The sequence below is a fragment of the Salvelinus sp. IW2-2015 genome, linkage group LG2 (genome assembly GCF_002910315.2).
Source record: "Salvelinus sp. IW2-2015 linkage group LG2, ASM291031v2, whole genome shotgun sequence".
Classification (NCBI taxonomy): Eukaryota; Metazoa; Chordata; class Actinopteri; order Salmoniformes; family Salmonidae; genus Salvelinus; species Salvelinus sp. IW2-2015.
In genome coordinates this window covers 19,381,566-19,399,257 of record NC_036839.1, presented here as the reverse complement: position 1 = coordinate 19,399,257, position 17,692 = coordinate 19,381,566, and the positions used below count along the sequence as shown (strand labels likewise).

The 17,692-nt window shown below is 41.1% G+C and overlaps 1 protein-coding gene across 1 annotated transcript in view; it reads right to left on the bottom strand.

The window, feature by feature from the left end:
• The window catches only part of LOC111976339 (activin receptor type-2A), a 41,600-nt gene extending 30,787 nt beyond the window's left edge, over nucleotides 1–10,813 (bottom strand). Inside the window, exon 1 of the mRNA XM_024005123.2 lies at nucleotides 9,751–10,813. Within this exon, the coding sequence (XP_023860891.1) occupies nucleotides 9,751–9,805 (55 nt within the window). The 5' untranslated portion in view covers nucleotides 9,806–10,813. The remainder of the gene's footprint in view (nucleotides 1–9,750) is intronic.
• Nucleotides 10,814–17,692: the final 6,879 nt, after the last annotated feature.

Here is a 17,692-nt window from a genome sequence, read left to right as displayed (position 1 = left end):
GTAACGCTTTTACAACATACAAAGTAAGTTCCTTATTTTCTGTATATCGTGTTGTCGTTGGGGCATACAGTATGAATGTATGTATGTATGGAGCACAATGCATTTACAGTTTTATTCAAATGTTTTCAAGTACTGGTCCCAAATAATGCATTCTGATTGTTGCATTGATTGTAATGGACACCTATGATGTGTGTAAAATACTTTTTTGAAGGTTGTACTGATTATAATGAGCTAATGCTAAGCTATTTGCCAGCTGTGTATGTGTGGTGCCATGTTTGTTGACATTATACAATGCATTCTAGGTGTTACGTAAACACCCGTCAGACCAAAGATGTTATAATGAGGTGAAGGAATGGTTCACTCATCTTTCGGGTAAACTTCCGGAAGTGAATGATCGTAGACGACACAGCCCCTTCAACATGCATACCATAAACAGATAAAACTCATCTTGTCTCCTCTCATCTTTGGTTGATGCGAAAAAACAAACATGCACAAGTGCGCACAAACTACCCATCATCGGATTACTTTCGATTTCTAGAAAGTGTTTTACTGAATTATTTCGATCAATGGTGAGCTCACCCGTGATGTGATTAATTATAAATAGTAATTGCTATTAGCTAATTCATATTGTAGTTTCTGTCAGCCGAGAATAAAAATATGGCCACTTGTGTTACGTCAATCTTTCTTCAGTTAGCGTTAGGACAAATGTAGCCTACATTTTCTGGTTTGGATGATAGCTACTTCTCTGAACATTGTATCCAAAAATAAACTGGTCACATTCTGGACTGAACTATGTAAGGACTGTGTTTGTGCAAAATGTTTCTGTGAAAAAACAGTGTGGCCAGCTCAAATGCTGATTGTTGCGTCAATCGAAACTGGACGTTCTAAATAATCACACCGGTTTGAGCGTACGCTGCAGGGACCACTGTAGAATGATCACACCCGTTTGTTGGGTGAAAAGGTTAATAGGCACTATTTATAGTATTTTTATTTTATTTAACTTCTTGAGATGGGAACACTTTTTTTWTTTTTWATTAAGTTTAACGTGCTCTTTTACAAAATGTTAAAATTAGGTGAAAGATCTCAAAAGGGACCGAATTGGTGGAACTCCTTGGTAGAGTACTAACAGTTCAGAAACCCAAACAAGTAGGCTACATGGAAGTCTGTGTAGTACTTGTGCATTCTTTCTTCACCCTAGTAAAGTTTCAATTAATATCATGGCATTTGCATGAAAAGCACTCACCTCATTTCTGAACATTTAGGCCTAATTGTTACTCCTGGGAACAAACAAGGGGCCAAATAGTTGTTCAAAGTAAACTGTAACAAAACAGGACTGTTTTCAGGTGAAAATTGGATTGTTTCCCCCTGATCTCTTTTAGAGCCCACAACATCACATTTGTTTGCAGTTGGAGTGATAAGCAGCATACTGGTGCTGAGACCCATGAGGCTGCCGGAGCTGGACGGACATTCCAGCCAGGATTAAGGGATCTGACTTCATCACTGTGTTTAGCTGTTTTACAGTATGAATGAATGGGCCTGCAGTCTGCAGTCTTAGTGTCTGATGAACAACATTAGGACAACATGGGGTTTAGAACGGGCCATTTGTTTTCAGAGAGGGGGGATCTTTTCCGTCTATTCAAGTTCGACAATTTTTTTGTCTTTCTGTGTATATTCTGTGGCTCCGCATTTCCAGGATATGCAGTTGTGTGTGTGTGTGTTCAAGTGTGTGTCTCTTTGTCTCTGTGTGTGTATTATTGTGCTTGGTTTGGGAGGCCTTTCAAAATAGCACCCTGTTGTTATTAAAGGGGTCCCAGACTTCACACACACAGGGCGGGATGCCAAAGTCTGACAGCTGATTATGGGGGTTTGGGGTAAGTACCCCTTTGACACTTTCATACCTGTTGGTGGGCTAATTACTAGCATAACGATTGACTGTAATTGCTACTCCAGTGCAGTCCATAGAGTTAAGTGCCCTAAACAGTTAAGTGTCCTAAAGTTATGTTTGAGTCACATCAAACTCCCTCTTGTGAAATGAGCCTGGAATGCCAACCCATAAAGCACTTCTCCATAGAAAACTTTCTTGTGTATCTCCAACTGTTGTGTTACATTTGGTCCCAGTGTGTGCCATGGGTGGCTGCAGGTTGAGTCTGATGAGTGCTTTAAATTCCATGCTCCTTTGGGCCTTATTCTAAGTACAGATGAGAACAGAATGTTCTCTCTGACAGGAGGAACAACAGGAGCATGGAGGAGCAAACCATGGGGAAACAAGGCATTTGTATGATTTCCAAATCATTTGCCCTTTTAAAGTGAACAATTTTGACTTCACAGTTACAACTGTTGAATGTAAATAATTCATACAAGCACAGTGCTATGGCCTGTAACACCATCTCGGTTTCTGTAATCCACCTCAGTGAGCACTGCAAGATAATAAAAGAAGTCAGATGATCCAATTTGAGGTCAAAGTATTTATCCGGTTATGGAACCTGTGTTAAAAGAAAGGTCAACAAACCAGTTGTAGAAAAGTCAACCATGCACCTTTTTCATTTGTGAAAATGACAGCAGCGAGTGCTGTCCCACAGAGCACACTGTAAGAGTTCTGATAACGATCTGAAGAAACAACAAACAAACCGTCCCGTACCGCTGTCTGCTATTTGTTATGGCAACTCTTTAGCATGCTACGAGTGGGATGGTGGTTCGTTTTGTTGACTGAGAGGCCAGGTCTTTTGTCGGACAAGCATCCCTTTTGTAGATCACAACCTGATATACGGGGGTCTTTTTTGAGTTTTAAAACTCTTGAGAAAAAGGAGAGAGCAAACAAACCCCAGGAAATGATCTAACCGCAAGACGGGGGCTCTATGGTGGTATATGTGATACGGCGGCAGACAAACTTCCATCAGAGAGCCATTAATGAATCATGTTGAGGCAGGTCACATAGAGAGATTATATTTGGATAGCGAGCACATGGGAGTGGAAAGACCTTTCTGTAATTATGGTGAGGTGCAGTACACAGAGTTACACCGGACAGTAAAGGGTAGAAAGATGCGGGAGATCAACCTAATATCACCCTACAGAGGGGGACACTAAGGGGAGACGGACAAACATGGTATGTGTAAGGTTGCAAAATTCCGGTAACTTTCCCAAATTTTCCAGAAATCCTGGTTGGAGAATTCCAGATTTCCTGTTTATTCCATCCCAATTCCGGGAATTATCCAGCCAGGATTTCTGTAAAACCTGGGAACTTGGGGAAAGTTACCATAATTTTTCAACCCTAGGTATGTGGCTGGTTTTATGCCCAGAATCTTTGTGAAGACCATTTTCTACTGTAGCTTAAGGAGGCCGTAGCTTGTTTCCACTGCAGCTAGTCTCTACAGTCGCTAGTCTCTAACGTAGCTTGTTTCTGGCTGGTAAACTTTGTTTGATCATTTGCTAGGAGGCAACAATACATGGAATGGGGTGCTGCTCCAGTCCCCTGCTCAGGATGCAAGGTTAGGACATCTTAATGAGGGGCGTTGTTGCCTAATGTGACCAGAGAACCTTTGGTAATGAGCAGTACACATTCTAACTGCGCTCTTTTGAGGGCCCCCTCTTGTAAGAGCCACTAAGGGTAGCCTAATGCGATAATTGTAGTCGAAGAGAGGAACTACTTAAAATTCAAGATAGAGGAGAGGGCGGGATTTTGGGGCTTTTGTTGTACAATACAGAATAGAATTTACATATGAAACAGTGGAGGCCTATGAGTGAAATGGGCCTTTTCTGCATAGAAAAACACGCCGGTCACAGCACTTCAGAATATAACAACCAGTTAAATTTCTATGCCCGCTGCTTGGTTGTTGGCCCAATGGTGCATAGAGTTTGTTTGGGTAAGCCTAAATATGTTGAAAAGTCTGCTAGGTCTAGGTCTACATCAGGAGAACAAAGGGGATAACAACTTATCTATGACAAAACATAGCCAACCCCTTAAATACCAATTGTGTTTTTACCAAATATTAACAACAACCTATTTGTTGTACAACTGACAGATAAGAACATATGTTGAGCCCCTTAGGGAAACAACACACCCTAATCCCCTATAGACTACAATGTACATATCACCCTAATCGATATATAGTGCACTACTTTGACCTAGTGCACCACATACGGAATAGGGATATGGTTCCATATGGGACGTAGACTGGCTCCCCATCCAGAGCCAGCTGTGTGTGACAGGGCCCCGTTGGCCTTAGTCTGACACGCCTATGGGCAAAGCATGTAATGCCCATAAACATGGCCCTTCTGACAATCCTTTGAACACGCATTATGACTTAACACACCATAGTTTAGTTGGTGTATTTCATGATGTGTGTGTGTGAGTGTGTGAGAGAGACGTAGGCCTATAGATGTAAGCCTATATAAAGAGAGAGAGCAAGAGAAAGAGAGAGAAAGTGAGATAAAGAAAGAGAAAGCATGTGTGCACTCCCTTACTACTTTTAAACAAAACAATTAATTCTGGACTTAATTCTGAGAAACTGGCAAATTAAGATATAATTCAACAGACAAGAGAGTTTCTTTGAAAGTATGACAACAACCCAGCAGACTTTCTTTTCCTTCCCTCCAATCAAATGTACAACTAGTTTAAAAGATACAGGGGTAGTGTAATTAACCGTTCTTCAGGCACCCATCCAGCTATGGTATCCTTAGCACAAGCAATCTGCCCATGCCACAACCTTTGCATTGGGCCTTTCCTATCAACAGGCCACCAAAACTCCAAACTGATAGCATTATACTGTAGGGATGTGATCAGTAGGACACAGTGTTGTGAAGTGTTCAGACAGGAATAGGCCTATATTATGTAGAACAGATGTCAGCTGCTCTATTCATGATATTTCTATCTGCAACCTGCAGAAAATTACGACCCAGGCAATCGAGCAATGAAACTTGCCACTTCCTCAAAATAACATCAACATAGCTCCGCCACGACGGTGTGCCAGGTGCGGATCAAGTAGCATTGAGGTGAGGTGTTTGTGTAACTGACATTTACCCTCTGTTGAGGTCAAAGTCCTGATTGGGGGAAACCCATTCAGGTAAAGCGAGTAGATTGCTTTAGTTCAATCTCATCTGTTATGTGGCCTAGCTAGGCCCTGTTTACTATGCACTGACTGCACTCTGCCTAATGCTAAGGAAATTAAGCTTTGACTCAGGAGATGACTTGAGTCTTTGCCCCCCACCTCTCCCTGCTCTGTGCAAAGGGGCTTTTGTGGAGTGCAGAGTGATAAGCACATATGTCTCTCAGGGCAGATGCCAGCAGCATGTGCCTTGTTTCAAACAAAACCGCCACACACACACACACATACACACAAACGGAATCCTTGAGTGCCAACAAGCAATATCTAAAAACGTCCTTTTTGTCAAACTAACTGCTTTCTTTGGGATGTACCGAAAATAAACAAGTATCTGTGTTGTTGTTCAGTTAAAGAAAACAAAAGTGAAATCTACTGTACAACAGATCATTATGTAAGCCTTTGCATAATGATAGGCAAATAACATGCCATACAGGTGCTATGCATGAATGTATCAGAATGTATAGGTAACTGCCAAAATAAAATAAATGAAACACCAACAGAAAGTGTCTTAATAGGGCAATCGGCCACCACGAGCCACCAGAATAACTTCAATGCGCCTTGGCATAAATTCTACAAGTGTCTGGAACTCTATTGGAGGGATGCGACACCTTTCTTTCATGAGTAATTCAATCATTTGGTGTTTTGTTGATGGTGGTGGAAAACGCTGTTTCAGGTGCCGCTCCAGAATCTCCCATAAGTGTTCAATTGGGTTGAGATCTGGTGACTGAAACACACCCTTTAAACCCCCTATACTCCTTTGAGACCCCTCTTTCAAAGTCACTGAGATCTCTTCTAGCCATGGTTGACAAAATAATGGGCAACCGGGCACATTTTTATACATGAACCTAAGCATGATGGGGTGTTAATTGCTTAATATACTCAGGAACCACACCTGTGTGGAAGCAGCTGCTCTTAATATACTTTCTATCCCCCATTTACTCAAGCATTTCCTTTATTTTACCTGTACCCATCTACATAATAAAATATCCAGGCAATACAACTGTGATTTCAGAGCCCAGGTCAGAATCACTTCATAAGCAAACCTATACTGAAACATAAACAACCAAAATAGGGTAAAATATAGCCTCATCAGATGTTCTGTTCTTACATCACAGAAATACTCAAATAATCTAGTGGAGGGGATTCTCACATTAACAATCTTCCTGCATAAAAAGACTGGTCTCATAGACTAGACGTAACATAGTAAATGTAAATCCGGGACACTCAAATTAGTATGATATGTTACGTTTGGTATGGTTACACGAGACCGGTTACTTAACCCTTTGACACGTACGAACACACGGGTGTGATCATTCTACAGTGGTCCCTGCAGCGTGCGCTCAAAGCGATGTGATTAGAACACTTATTTAAAAAGTCCAGTTACGATTGATGCAACAGTCAGCGTTTGAGCAGGACACTGTTTTTTCACAGAATTTTTTGGCACCAACAGTATTTACAACGTTATGTCCTCAATGTGAGCAGTTTATTTTTGGATGCAATGGTCAGACATTCACAGAAGAAGCAACAGCATAACACAATTCTCATCCAAACCCAGAAAATGTAGGCTACATTAGTCATAGCGCCAACTGAAGAAAGAATGACCTAACACAAGCGGTCATATTTAGCCAACTCTCGGCTGACAGAAACCATAATATGAGTTAGCTAATAGCAATTACTATTTACAATTCATCACATCACAGGTCACTTCACCAGTGACCTAAATCATTTAGTAAAACACTTTCTAAAAACCGATGGATAGTTTGTGCGCGCCGCCATGTTTGTTTTTTCACGTCAACCAATGACATGAGGTTACAAGATGAGTTGGGTTTGTTTGCAGTATGCATGTTGAAGGGAGGAGTGTCATCTACCATCATTCACTTCCACCATTCACTTCCGGAAGTTTACTCGAAAGAGAAGCGAACCATCACTTCACCTCATTTTGTTATAACATCTTTGGTTGTAAAGATGTTTACGTGACAACCAGAATGAATTGTATGATGTCAACAAAAATGGTGCCAAACATAGCTTAGCATTAGCTCATCATAATCAGTACACACATCATATGTGTCCATTAAAATCTATGCAAGAATCGGAATGCATGATTTGTCACCAGCACTTGAAAACGTGAATAAAACAGTAAATACATTATGCTCCATAGAGTTGAAGTCGGAAGTTCACATACACCTTAGCCAAATACATTTAAACTCAGATTTTCACAATTCCTGACATTTAATCCTAGTAAAAATTCTCTGTCTTAGGTCAGTTAGGATCACCACTTTATTTTAAGAATGTGAAATGTCAGAATAATAGTAGAGAGAATGATTTATTTCAGCTTTTATTTCTTTCATCACATTCCCAGTGGGTCAGAAGTTTACATACACTCAATTAGTATTTGGTAGCATTGCCTTTAAATTGTTTAACTTGGGTCAAATATTTCGGGTAGTCTTCCACAAGCTTCCCACAATAAGTTGGGTGAATTTTGGCCCATTCCTCCTGACAGAGCTGGTGTAAATGAGTCAGGTTTGTAGGCCTCCTTGCTCACACACGCTTTTTCAGTTCTGCCCACAAATTTTCCATAGGATTGAGGTCAGGGCTTTGTGATGGCCACTCCAATACCTTGACTTTGTTGTCCTTAAGCCATTTTGCCACAACTTTGGAAGTATGCTTGGGGTCATTGTCCATTTGGAAGACCCATTTATACTTGCGCACTATTGTTTGTACAGATGAACGTGGTACCTTCAGGCATTTGGAAATTGCTCCCAAGGATGAACCAGACTTGTGGAGGCCTACAATTGTTGGAGGTCTTGGCTGATTTCTTTTGATTTTCCCATGATGTCAAGCAAAGAGGCACTGAGTTTGAAGATAGGCCTTGAAATACATCCACAGGTCCAATTGACTCAAATAATGTCAATTAGCCATGACATCATTTCCTGGAATTTTACAAGCTGTTTAAAGGCACAGTCAACTTAGTGTATGTAAACTTCAGACCCACAGGAATTGTGATACAGTGAATCATAAGTGAAATAATCTGTCTGTAAAAAATTACTTGTGTTATGCACAAAGTAGATGTCCTAACTGACTTGCCAAAACTATAGTTTAACAAGAAATTTGTGGAGTGGTTGAAAAACTTGTTTTAATGACTCCAACCTAAGTGTATGTAAACTTCCGACTTCAACTGTACATACGGTATGCTACAGTAAAAATGACAACACGATATACAGAAACTAAAATTATAACGTAATAAGGCACTTACTTTGATAGGAACGCACAGATGTCCGAAGTTGTTATTAGTAGTGAAGGCAATGCCGGCACCAGCAGGAAAATGTGCCAGGGAGGAAAAAGTTTGTCCAACTCAGTAAAGCATCAAATGTAAATTGTCCGCAACAGTGAAATGGTCTACTTCTATATTAATTAAAGAGGAGACGGAACACACCTAAATTCAAACTGTTGTTAGAAAATAAAACTTGTTAGAAAATCATTTGAAATTAAAAGTTGAAACATAGCCTATAATTAGCAGGCAGTGTGCCTTGGTTTGAGGGCAGTTTGGGTTAACTGTCCTGTAGCGTAACAATCATATTTTGGAACTGAGTGCATTCTGACATTACGCTCAATAAAAAAACTCCCACTGGGGCGACCGTTAGAGATATTTGGAACTTTAGCATGAAAAGTTAATGCAAAAACTAAAGTAGGCTGGTTGGTCGGGGTGGATGGGTGGGCCTATAATGCGAACTTCTAGCAACCCAAAGGTTGCATGTTCGAATCTCATCACAGGCAACTTTAGCATTTTAGCAACTACTTACTACTTTGCAAATACTTAACATGATAGCTAACCCAAACCCATTAACCTAACTCCTAGCCTAGCTAACGTTAGCCACCCAGCTAATGTTAGCATTAGCCACCTAGCTAACGTTAGCCACAACAAATTGGAATGTCATACGCCATATTTGTAACATATATTTTACAAATTGCAATTCGTAACATATTGTATGAATTCCAATTTGTAACAATCATATGAATTGTAATTCGTAACATATCATATGAAATGGATGATGGACATCCCCAAATCAATACATATCATACGAAATGTAACATATCATACTAATTGTTGAGTCCCAGATTTACCTTTAATATGTTACGTCTACCCCCGAGTCCAGGTTGTCATAAAATATGTAGCAATTTTGACATAGCATGCAAAGCACACATTGCATTAATCATTGCACCATATGCATTATATATACAGCTAGCTGCTCACAATCTGATGCAAACGTTGCCTCCTTCCTCCACATAACCTCCCTTTCTATTTTATCTCACTATAGTGGCTAGAAATGGCTATGGTTGTATAGAAGATTAACAAAGGCCTAAAAATAATCTAATAGTGGACATTGTGTACAGTCAGTTCCATTCAAAAAGCTGTCCTGTTTCAAGAGCTATATTGTACATTCGTTTGCGTTCCCGCGTCATATGACCCGCAGCACTGAGAAAGCAAAACAGGGACAGTAGCCTAGGCTCTGTCATGCACGAAGTAGGATAAACTATAACATTATCATAGACCTACAATGTGATATCGATGCGTGTGAAGATATGCTGATTGCATGCCTGAAAACGTAATCAAGTGTCGATATTTTAAAACAGTTTCCTATCTAATACCCACCTGAGGAAAATGAGATGAGAAAGACTCCGAATGCCAGTTTCGTTGCTGCTCCCATTTTCAAATCAAATGTCAAATCCTTTATTTCGATTAAATCCCGGTGTCACAAATCCTAGGGATTAGCGTCCAACCTATCAGAGTACCTTTTTACAGCAAATGCATCGGATGATTGACTGATTGAAAGAGCTGCAATGCCAGCAACATGTAGTAGGGTCACAGAAACGTTTGCATTAAAATATCCACATCAGAGTCCTTGGTGTTTATTGTATTCATGTGGGATGTGACATGGCTTGCATCATACGGAGAAAAAAAAAAAGAACTTGTCTTGAATGGATCTAACTACAGCAGAAAGTGCAAAAAAAAAAAAGAAGAAAGTACTGCAAAAAAATACAAAATTACACCGACGAATAGCTTGTCTGGCTACTGGTTAGTGCACTTGCTGCATGGTGTATCCATTCCGCACACAAAAATGCAACATTTTCGCATTTTAGAACCAATGTATCGCCTAGAGTAGCTACTAGCAAAAATAATCACAAACTGTTACTTTGTTGCAACTGTCCGACTAGATAGCTAACTAGAGATAACCTTTCAGGAGGACTGCTATGGTTTGCATAAGTTTTTGATTGCCAAAATTGCTTACTGGTTACCTCACTAGTTATAGCTCCAATGCAATGAGTAGAGTTTGTGTAATTACACCTTAATGACCAAGATACATGCTTGTAAAATTGTTCCAGGTAGCGTGATCCATGCTAACAACATTCCTCTTTTCCCAAATCACGTGCGATCAATCCAAAGGAAAGTTAACGCCGGAGAAAACATTAGCCAGAGATTCTACTGAAGGCTGTGTGGATTCCAAACGTTCTGTTTGTCCACAACATGAAAATAACGCAATAAGGCGTGTGGCATTCACGAAAAGGCGAACAAACTAAATAATCTAAAGAAATCCGTTAGAAGTAGCTAGTCTCTTTCGTCGAGTTTTCTTGGTTTAATGTTGAGGTTTTCCTTGACCGAATCCAGTCGATATAATTATCATTCCTTCTTCCAGAGCGGACTGTACTCAAGATGGCTGCTTGCACAGATTGTTTTTGTTTTTTTCTATACTCATCTGTCACTAAGCGGCTAAAAGCCTTGACTGACATCAATAATGGCCAATAGGGAGCGAAAAAATATCACTATGCGCCACAGCTTTACAGCTCTACCAATCCTAGGCATTCTCTTTCTGTGAATGACAGACAATAAACACGCCCAGTGTACCGCGAGTAGAGGTATCGATGATGGGATGGCTGAAGATACCCTGATCAATACAATGACTATATTTCTGTGACAAGGCCGTAGGAATTATAGTTTTGGTAATTGTTTCCCACAAGAACTCCACCCCTTTTGATTACGAATAATGTGACGGGGCGCGTGTGTTTTTGCCGTGCGGTTTCGTAGCTATCCTAGTCTTTACATTTCAAATATGGATGTCAGGTTTTGGTCAGCAAAAAGTGTTGTCCTATTAATAAGACCACTTATGTGCACTTTAATTATTATGAAGATAATCACATCTGGACAAAATTAACAAGCAAAGACAAAGGTAAGTTAGGCCTATTGTTTACACCTCCTACAAGTGATCTTTAATGTAATTCCCTAAACAATTACCACAATATAGTATATTTACTCATTCCCCTTTATAAATGATAGGCCAAATTTAGTTCATGTGGTACTCCGTCTTCCATTTTGGAGGCCTAGGCCATTTCAGAACTATATTTTTTGCAAACAATGAGTGAGTAATGTAATTATTATTACAGAATCTACTTATCACATTCGGAATTTTATATTTCATAAGATCTAGATGATATAGTTGAAGTTGAGATTTAAAAGAATTATCTTACAGATGGTAATGTTATGCAATGGCGCCGGAGAGAATGGCTGCTGTTTTACAGTCTCCTAACCAATTGTGCTATTGTGTGTGTTTTTTCACGTTATTTGTAACTTATTTTGTAAATAATGTTTCTGCCACTGTCTCTTATGACCGAAGAGAGCTTCTAGAAATCAGGACAGCGATTGCTCACCTCGTATTGAAAGATTACTTTTTCTTTAACGAGTTTGACCAGATGGATCTACTCCAGACACCCAACAAGGCCCTCATCCCCGTCATTCGCAGGAGAAAGAGACGGAGATATCAASGACGAATATCGGGGTGCCTTGTGAGGATCCGGCGGCGAGTGGGTAATTCACCTTTACCAGTCCTATTAGCCAACGTAAAATCATTGGATAATAAAATAGACAAACTACAAGCACGTATATCCTACCAACGGGACATTAAAAACTGTAATATCTTATGTTTCACCGAATAACATACAGCTGGTGGGTTATACATTGTGTCAGCCAGATAGAACAGTAGTCTCTGGTAAGACAAGGGGTGACGGTCTATGTATATTTGTAAACAACAGCTTGTGCTCGATATCTAAGGAAGTCTCGAGGTTTTGCTCGCCTGAATTAGAGTATCTCATGATAAGCTGTTGACCACACTATTTATCAAGAGAGTTTTCATCTATATTCTTCGTAGCTGTCTATTTACCACCACAAACCGATGCTGGCACTAAGACCGCACTCAATGAACTGTATACTGCCATGAGCAAACAGGAAAACGCTCATCCAGAGGCGGCGCTCCTAGTGGCCGGGTACTTTAATGCAGAGAAACTCAAATCCTTTTCACCTAATTTCTACCAGCATGTTAAATGTGCAACCAGAGGGAAAACAACTCTACACCACCTTTACTCCACACACAGAGACGCGTACAAAGCTCTCCCTCGCCCTCCATTTGGCAAATCTGACCCTAATTCTATAATTCTATCCTGATTCCTGCTTACAAGCAAAAATTTAAGCAGGAAGCGCCAGTGAAAAAAAGTGGTCAGATGAAGCAGATGCTAAACTACAGGACTGTTTTGATATCACAGACTGGAATATGATCCGGGATTCTTCCGATGGCATTGAGGAGTACACCATATCAGTCCCTGGTTTCATAAGTGCATCGATGATGTCGTCCCCACAGTGACTGTGCGTACATACCTCAACCAGAAGCCATGGATTACATGCAACATTTGAACTCAGCTAAAGGGTAGAGCTGCCGCTTTCAAGGAGCGGGACTCTAACCCGGAAGCTTCTAAGAAATCCCGCTATGCCCTCTGACAAACCATCAAAAAGGCAAAGCGTCAATACAGGACTAAGATCGAATCGTACTACACCAGCTCCGACGCTCGTCGGATGTGGCAGGGCTTGCAAACTATTACAGACTACAAAGGAAAGCACAGCCGCGACCTGCCCAGTGCAACAAGCTACCAGACGAGCTAAATTACTTATATGCTCGCTTCGAGGCAAGTAACACTGAAACATGCATGAGAGCATCAGCTGTTCCTGACGACTGTGTGATCACGCTCTCCGCAGCCGATGTGAGTAAGACCTTTAAACAGGTCAACATTCACAAGGCCGCAGGGCCAGACGGGCTACCAGGACGTGTACTCCGAGCATGCGATGACCAACTGGCAAGTGTCTTCACTGACATTTCCAACCTCTCCCTGTCTGAGTCTGTAATACCAACATGTTTCAAGCAGACCACCATAGTCCCTGTGCCCAGGAACACTAAGGTAACCTGCCTAAATAACTACTGACCCATAGCACTCACGTCTGTAGCCATGAAGTGCTTTGAATGGCTTGTCATGGCCCACATCAACACCATTATCCCAGAAACCCTAGACCCACTCCAATTTGCATACTGCCCCAACAGATCCACAGATGATGAAATCTCTATTGCACTCCACACTGCCCTTTCCCACCTGGACAAAAGGAACACCTATGTGAGAATGCTATTCATTGACTACAGCGCAGAGTTCAACACCATACTGCCCTCAAAGCTCATCACTAAGCTAAGGGCCCTGGGACTAAACACCTCCCTCTGCAACTGGATCCTGGACTTCCTGACGGGCCTCCCCCAGGTGGTAAGGGTAGGTAACAACACATCCGCCACGCTGATCTTCAACACGGGGGCCCCTCAGGGGTGCGTGCTCAGTCCCCTCCTGTACTCGCTGTTCACTCATGAATGCATGGCCAGGCACGACTCCAACACCATCATTAGGTTTGCTGATGACACAACCTATAAGGAGGAGGTCAGAGACCTGGCCGTGTGGTGCCAGGACAACAACCTCTCCCTAAACGTGATCAAGACAAAGGAGATGATTGTGGACTACAGGAAAAGGAGGACCTAGCACGTCCCCATTCTCAATGAGGGGGGTGTAGTGGAGCAGGTTGAGAGCTTCAAGCTACTTGGTGTCCACATCACCAACAAAGTATCATGGTTCAAGCACACCAAGACAGTCGTGAAGAGGGCACAATAAAAACTATTCCCCCTCAGGAGACTGCAAAGATTTGGCATGGGTCCTCAGAGCCTCAAAAAGTCATACAGCTGCACCATCGAGAGTATCCTGACTGGTTGCATCCCTGCCTGGTATGGCAACTGCTCGGCCTCCGACCGCAAGGCACTACAGAGGGTAGTGCGTACGGCCCAGTACATCACTGAGGCTAAGCTTTCTGCCATCCAAGACCTCTATTCCAGGTGATGTCAGAAGAAGGCCCTAAAAATTGTCAAAGACTCCAGCCACCCTAGTCATAGACTGTTCTGTCTGCTACCACACAGCAAGCGGTACCAGAGTGCCAAGTCTAGGTCCAAAAGGCTTCTCAACAGCTTCTATCCCCAAGCCATAAGACTCATGAACAGCAAATCAAATGACTACCCAGAATTTTGGTTTGCACCCCCCCATCTATGCATAGTCACTTTAACTCTACCTACATGTACATATTACCTCAATTACCTCGACTAACCGGTGCCACCGCACATTGACTCTGTACCAGTACCCCCTGTATATAGCCTCCCTATTGCTATTTACTGCTGCTCTTTAATTATTTGTTACTTTTATTTCTTATTTATCTATTTTTTACTTAACATGTATTTTTCTTATCTACTGCATTGTTGGCTAAGGGCTTGTAAGTAAGCATTTCCCTGTATTCGGCGCATGTGACAAATTTTATTTGATTTATTATAGCCTATTCATTAGGACAACCAGCCCAATTTGAGCACATGGATGTAACATGTGAGCTAATTAATGCATTATGAAACCAAGATACTGTAGCCAATAACCTGTACTACTGAGGTGCTTTGGAATTCCCATGGAATAAAAGTATGCGGTTGTTCCAAATTTACATTTGAAGTGTGAAATTGAAAGTCCAACCTCAGGAAAGGATTCCAACAAGATTAGTTTCTATGTTATATTGAATTATGTAAAACAGGTTCATGAATGCGTTATGATGATGAATAACATTTGGATGTCAGTTAACAATTTGAGAAGTGTATAATTGTCCTTCCTCCCTGACCTGACCCTGAACTGTTCACCAGATGTGCTACCTTGTCTTGCTGCTGCTCTAGTTTCAATTGTTCTGCCTGTGGCGATGGAACCCTGACCTGTTCACCGGACTTGCTACCTTGTCCTGGACCTGCTGCTCTCTCTCTCTTTCTCTCTCAACCTTTCTCTCTCTCTCTCGATCTCTCTCTCGACCTCTGAATGGTTGGCCATGCTTCTACATCTGCATTGCTTGCTGTTTGGGGTTTTATGCTGGGTTTCTGTATAAGCACTTTTGTATTTGTATTTATTAAGGATCCCCATTAGCTGCTGCTGCTATTGTTCCTGGGGTCCAGCAACATTAAGGCAGTTATATACAGTTGAAAATAGTACATTACATTATATTTCATAATACTTTTCACAACATATTAATAAGGGGCACACACGTACACATGGATTTTGTATTGTAGATACAGTACCAGTCAAAAGTTTGGACACACCTACTCATTCAAGGGTTTTTCTTTAGTTTTTACTATTTTCTACATTGTAGAATAATAGTGAAGACATCAAAAAACTATGAAATAACACATATGGAATCATGTAGTACCCAAAAAAGTGTTAAACAAATCAAAATATATTTTATATTTGAGATTCTTCAAAGTAGCCACCCTTTGCCTTGATGACAGCTTTGCACACTCTTGGCATTCTCTCAACCAGCTTCATGAGGAATGCTTTTACAACAGTCTTGAAGGAGTTCCCACATATGCTGAGCACTTGTTGGCTGCTTTTCCTTCACTCTGCGGTCCAACTCATCCCAAACCATCTCAATTGGGTTGAGAAGCAACCCAATCTTCACTATTATTATACAATGTAGAAAAGAGTAAAAATGAAGAAAAATGACTAGGTGTGTTGTGACTTTTGACTGGTACTGTATCTACAATACAAAATATGTGTACATGTGTGTGTAGGGTGTGTGTTATCATGTGTCTGTGCCTGTGTGTGTGTCTCTTCACAGTCCCCATTGTTCCATAAGGTATGTTTTAAAAATCTGATTCTACTGCTTGCATCAGTTACCTGATGTGGAATAGAGTTCCGTGTAGTCATGGCTCTATGTAGCACTGTGCACCTCCCATAGTCTGCTCTGGATTTTGGGTTTGTGAAGTGACCTCTGGTTGCATGTCTTGTGGGGCATGCATGGGTGTCCGAGCTGTGTGCTAGTAGTTTAAACAGACAGCTTGGTGCATTCAGCATCTCAATACATCTCAAAAATAAAAAAGTATTGATGAAGCCAATCTCTCCTCTACTTTGAGCCATGACAGATTGAAATGCATATTATTAATGTTAGCTCTCCGTGTACATTTAAGTGCCAGCCATACTGCCCTGTTCTGATCCAATTGTAATTTTTCTAAGACCCTCTTTGTGGTACCTGACCCCACGACTGGACAGTTGTCCAGGTGCGACAAAACTAGGGCCTTTAGGACCTGCCTTGTTGATAATGTTTTAAGAAGGCAGAGAAGCACTTTATTATGCACAGACTTCTCCCCATTTTTATGTTAATTGTATTTTTTTAAGCTTTATTTAAGTCAGTTAAGAACAAATCTTAGCTACTGTTCCATCAACATGTTTTGACCATGACAGTTTACAATCCAGGGTTACTCTAAGCAGTTTAGTCAACTCCACTGGCTCAATTTCCACATGATTCATTACAATATTTAGTTGAGGTTTAGGGTTTAGTGAATGATTTGTGCCAAATACAATGCTTTTAGTTTTTGAAATATATAGAACTAACTTATTTCTTGCCACCCATTCTGAAATTTACTGCAGCTCTTCATTAAGTGTTGCAGTAATTTCACACGCTGTAATAGCTGACATGTATAGTGTTGAGTCATCCGCATACATAGACACACTGGCTTTACTCAAAGCCAGTAGCATGTCATTAGTAAAGATTGAAAAAAGTAAGGGGCCTAGACAGCTGCCCTGAGGAGTTCTTGATTCTACCGGATGTAAAAAGGGCTTTATTAATACATTTTATTTTATTTGAGCTATGGCCTATGCTATGCTGCACGTGAGTGTCAGTGTAAACATAACTTTTCCATGAGCTGCCTCTTGAATTAGGTAACCTGTTCCCGAATGAGGTCCCAATGTCACCTTCTCATCACTATTGACACCTTATTTCTGCAAACACACAGGCCTGGTCACTAAGTTGACTCAAAGAAAAGTCCTGGCGCTTGTGACCTAAGCTTCAGTAAGCATGTGGAGATATCAAGGACACTAACAGAGGATAGAAAGCCAGAATTTGCCCACATCTAAACATGGCAAAGGAGGCCTATTGAAAATACAGGTATTGCAATGGTCTTTATCAGGTCTGATCTACAGTGCGCCTAGTACCTGATAAAGACTATTATGGTTAAAACTTTGTTGTACTTTCTCAATTAAGCTTGTGCTTGGCAGCAGCAAACCAAACAGTGAGTGGACATTCTCTTGAACAGGATTAACATGCTTGAAACTCATCCTGAACTCAAAGGACTACTGACCAACACTAACTCTAAGGCCTGCCTCCCCCCACCGAC